General features: G+C 35.3%; 1 protein-coding gene across 4 annotated transcripts in view; it reads left to right on the forward strand.

Annotated features, from left to right (window-relative positions):
* Window positions 1-1,055: 1,055 nt before the first annotated feature.
* Window positions 1,056-4,166, forward strand: part of brip1 (BRCA1 interacting helicase 1) — a 38,180-nt gene continuing 35,069 nt past the window's right edge. For 2 of the 4 annotated variants that reach the window (XM_016455652.1, XM_016455655.1), the window contains exons 1-5: window positions 1,056-1,204; window positions 1,631-1,750; window positions 1,915-2,026; window positions 3,651-3,839; window positions 3,946-4,088. In XM_016455652.1, the coding sequence (XP_016311138.1) occupies window positions 1,658-1,750; window positions 1,915-2,026; window positions 3,651-3,839; window positions 3,946-4,088 (537 nt within the window). In that variant the 5' untranslated portion in view covers window positions 1,056-1,204; window positions 1,631-1,657. The remainder of the gene's footprint in view (window positions 1,205-1,630; window positions 1,751-1,914; window positions 2,027-3,650; window positions 3,840-3,945; window positions 4,089-4,166) is intronic. The other 2 variants (XM_016455653.1, XM_016455656.1) reach the window with 1 other exon arrangement.

The following is a 4,166-nucleotide window of genomic DNA, read 5'->3' on the forward strand; positions in this document are numbered from 1 at the left end:
TAGCAGCAAGCAACACCAGAAAACCAAAAATGGCTGGACCAAACGTAGTGCTGGAAATCATATATCTTTTTGTTCCTTTATTGAAATTAAGCTGCATCTGACAATATTTAAAATTTATACATAATTTTTAGATCTGACAATGCTGATCCAAGGAAAAACACACATATTGTGACAAAATGGATGGAGGAGAATACTTTATTTATTCGTGACAAATTCAGCTTTTTTTCGGTTCTAAATAAATCAGTGTTTTAACAAGAACGAGATATGTTTGTGCTATCTCAAACTCCGTGGTGCCTATATAAACTTTCTCAAAGAATCATCTCTCACCTGTTTGTGTGTATCTCTGGGCCACTTGCTGGATTCACGAAATATTTCCGTAAATTATTAGTCCAGAAACAGTCTTCGCGCTCAATTCAGTTCGTCTTCACGCTAAATTCAGTTCGTTTTAAGTGCACTGAATTATTTACTTGCACCCGTATCCAGTCAGACATGTAGAAAATTAAGTGAATCTGATAGATCTTTCAGATTAAACACGCGGATCTTAACTTGTAACTTGTAAATGTTATTTCCTTTATAATTGGACTTCATTGAGAGTTACTTTTATTTTGAAAAAAGAAAAAAGAGTTGGCGCTAGACCATTTTATTTGATTTATATGGGACTTCTCTAGTTATATTTATAGTTTAATAATAATGCTATCTTATCACTAGCATCAAGTTGCAAAGCTGAACGTAGTTTACCATTTAAGAAATGTTCTTTATCCAAACATCTTTGCTTATTAATGATAAATTAATAATAATTTGTATCATAAATCCTCAGGACAGATACTAACTTACTTGGATTTTTTAAATTAATAGGCCTATTCTTTTATATATTCATATTTATATTTATTGCTACAAAATGTATATATAATAACTGTTCTCTAAATTTCAAACCAATTCAAAACTCCAAACATTTCGGGAAGAAAAATCACTGGAATATGTGATAATATTCATATTTCTGAGGAAAAAAATAAAGTGACGTAACGTGTCTTTTATTTTGACTGCGGACGTCACGTTGACGTACGGACGTCTTGTTTGGTTCTGCTGCGCGGGAGTTGCATTTTAGTGCCTTATTTTGTTTACACAGCTACTTTTAACCGTCAAATGCATCTTTTCTTTGCGAAGTAACCCATCTGATATTCCTCTTAATCACATTACACCTGAGGTAAATGAAGTTATCTACGAGTGTTGTTTAAATGCAGTAATAGCAGAAAATATCTTGCTACGTAGTCAGTTTTGTCGTATATGCTTATGATAACGTTAAAACACTTCTTTATCCCCCCTGTAGCCGGTTGAATTGTGTTTAGTAGTCCTCTTACAGTCATGTTAAGTGTTAGTTTAAATATTATCCATGTAGATAGATGAATTTAGAGCAGATTCAAATCCTCAAAAATTGATTAGTAAAAACTTATTTTTCAGTTCTGTAACAGTTCATCTGTTTTGCCACATTATGAAATAATCAGTCAGTTTAGATGGTCAGCCAAACTTGGTGTAAATGTAGTGTTTACCCACAATTCACTTAGGTAGGGCAGAGCTGTCAAAATGAAGCCAGTTTTCCAATCTTATACAGCTCCACTGATTGTATCCTCAGACAGTGAAATCCTCCATTGGACACAGAATGGCTGCGGCTCCAGTGGAGTACACCATCGGAGGGGTGAAAATAAACTTCCCCTGCAAAGCTTATCCTTCTCAGCTGGCCATGATGAACTCAGTAAGATCTGTTGTACTGACAGATTTGTTCTTGTGTTTTACAGTCAGTAAACATATTAGTAATCATTTATGATCAGTATCATCCTAACATCTTCATACAACGTTTTTAAAATAGCTTCTTTAGTTTTAAATGATAGCTGTCATTCATGTTTTGATCTCTCTTAGATCATTCGTGGACTTAACAATAGGCAGCACTGTCTGTTGGAGAGCCCTACTGGCAGTGGGAAGAGTCTTGCTTTGCTTTGTTCAGCGCTCGCATGGCAGCAAGCACAGTTTGGTATGTCTAGAAATCTTTTCGACAACTTTTCTTTTTTGAAAGTCATTAAAACACTATCGTGGAGCAAATAGGAATGCAAAATATATATTTGTGGTAGTCTCCCATTTATTGCTATAAAAGTTTACCCACCTATGATGACTTCTACAGCTAAAAAACCTGGAAATGGGAAAAAGGTCCATAGTTCTGGCATCTACACTTACTAAGGTATAGAGAGGAGACAAAGGTGCTGTATGGCATCTTATTGTAGGTCAAATTATTCTTTGATGATCTTCAGATCTTTACGAAACTTCCCATAGACAAAACAAGGTCTGTTTATGATAAATAATGCATAAAAACCAGACATACACTTCTGTTCAACTTTGGGGTCAGTAAGTTTTTTTTTTTTTTTTATGCTCACTGAGTGTGTTTATTTGACCAAAAATACTGCAAAAACAGTGACATTGTAAAATAATATTGAAATTTAAAATGACTGTTTTCTATTTGAATATATTTTAAAATGTAATTTACTTCTGTGATGGCAAAGCTGAATGTTCAGCAGCCATTACTCCAGTCTTCAGTATCACATGATCCTTCAGAAATCAGGAATTTTTCAGGATTCTTTGATGATAAGTAGAGCCCGACCGATATATCGTTTTGCTGATATTGTCGGCCGATATGAGCCTGTCGCCGATATATCGGTATCGGCGAATATGCCGCCGATATGAAATTTTTTTTACAGAACATATAATGCAGATAAAATGCTTGAAATGGTGTAATTACTTAGTTTGTAGAGCAGAGTGCGCTCCATTGTTTGCTACTGGCGACCTGGATGAAACGCTTTAAAGCTTAAGTCTATGGAAAACCATTGAAACTTTGAACGGCCATATCTCCGTAACGGCGCAATGTGAAATAAACTTCAAAGGAATAAAGTTGAATGGAATTTAATTGAATTAAAGTTGAATAAACTTCAACTTTACTGTTCAGTGCACTGATGTCAGACTCATTTTGGATAATAAAGTTTACTGTTAAATTGTTAAATGTCCTGCCTCCATTATGTATCTTTGTCACGTCATTATAAGTGTTTGATCACCATTCTGTGTGATCATTGCAAAAAATGTGTTTATGTATATATATTCTGTTTATGTATATACTGTATTCTATATATAGTACCAGTCAAATGTTTGGACCCTGGAATGGGAAAGTGTCCAAACTTTTGACTGGTACTGTACTATAATATACACAAAGAATATCGGCCGATATATCGATATCGACCTTTTTTACTCCCTAATATCAGTATCGGCCCCCAAAAACCCATATCGGTCGGGCTCTAATGATAAGGAAGTTCAAAAGAGCATAATATATTGTATTCATTGTGTATCGATATTCATTGTGTATCTCATTGTGTATCAATGTTAAAAACTCAATCAATTTAATGCATCCTTGCTGAAGAAGGTATTCATTTCTTGCAAAATTGACCACAATTTCCATCTCAAATTGATCACAACAAATATCCAAGACCCCAAATTAACTATTCTGTTATGCTTCACAGAGACATGCTAATCTGGCTATGACTTCTTTGATGATAAACTCTCTTCACGCTATAAAACAATGCATTATAATGGCTCTTATTTTGTCATGTGTTAAGGTAAAGAACAGGATGCATGTTCTAGTTCAGCTGACTGTAAGAAACCAGCAGTGGCTACTCCATGTCAGTGTGTGTGCCATAACCGAAATGCACACCCCACTTCCAGCAGCACAGCATCTAAACCACCTCTTGTTGATCTTCCTTGTGAAGGTACTTCTGCTCAAGCTCCAACCCCTCTCTCAAAAGAAGGTAAGCATTTTCCGAAACCTTTTGACCAAAAAAAAACAAACATGAAACACCATGATAAATTACTTAAATGGTGTCTGTTTTCATAGAGTATGGTTTCTTGTTTCAGCAGTCAATAGTGACCAGTCTAAGAAGTCCACTTTGTCTTCCCGTCTCTCTGAGAAACTTCAGGCCTCTCTCTCCAATGGAGAACAAGATGATGATTTTAAGATTGACAGGAAGCGCATTCGTACGCCAAGCACAGAGCAGAAGGTACCTCTGCAAATAGCTTCTATTCCTGTGACATTATTGATTGGCTTGTTGAGTCTTGTCATCACACTCAGTTTTTTT

This window comes from Sinocyclocheilus anshuiensis, unplaced genomic scaffold (assembly GCF_001515605.1).
Source record: "Sinocyclocheilus anshuiensis isolate Anshui unplaced genomic scaffold, SAMN03320099.WGS_v1.1 scaffold319, whole genome shotgun sequence".
NCBI lineage: Eukaryota > Metazoa > Chordata > Actinopteri > Cypriniformes > Cyprinidae > Sinocyclocheilus > Sinocyclocheilus anshuiensis.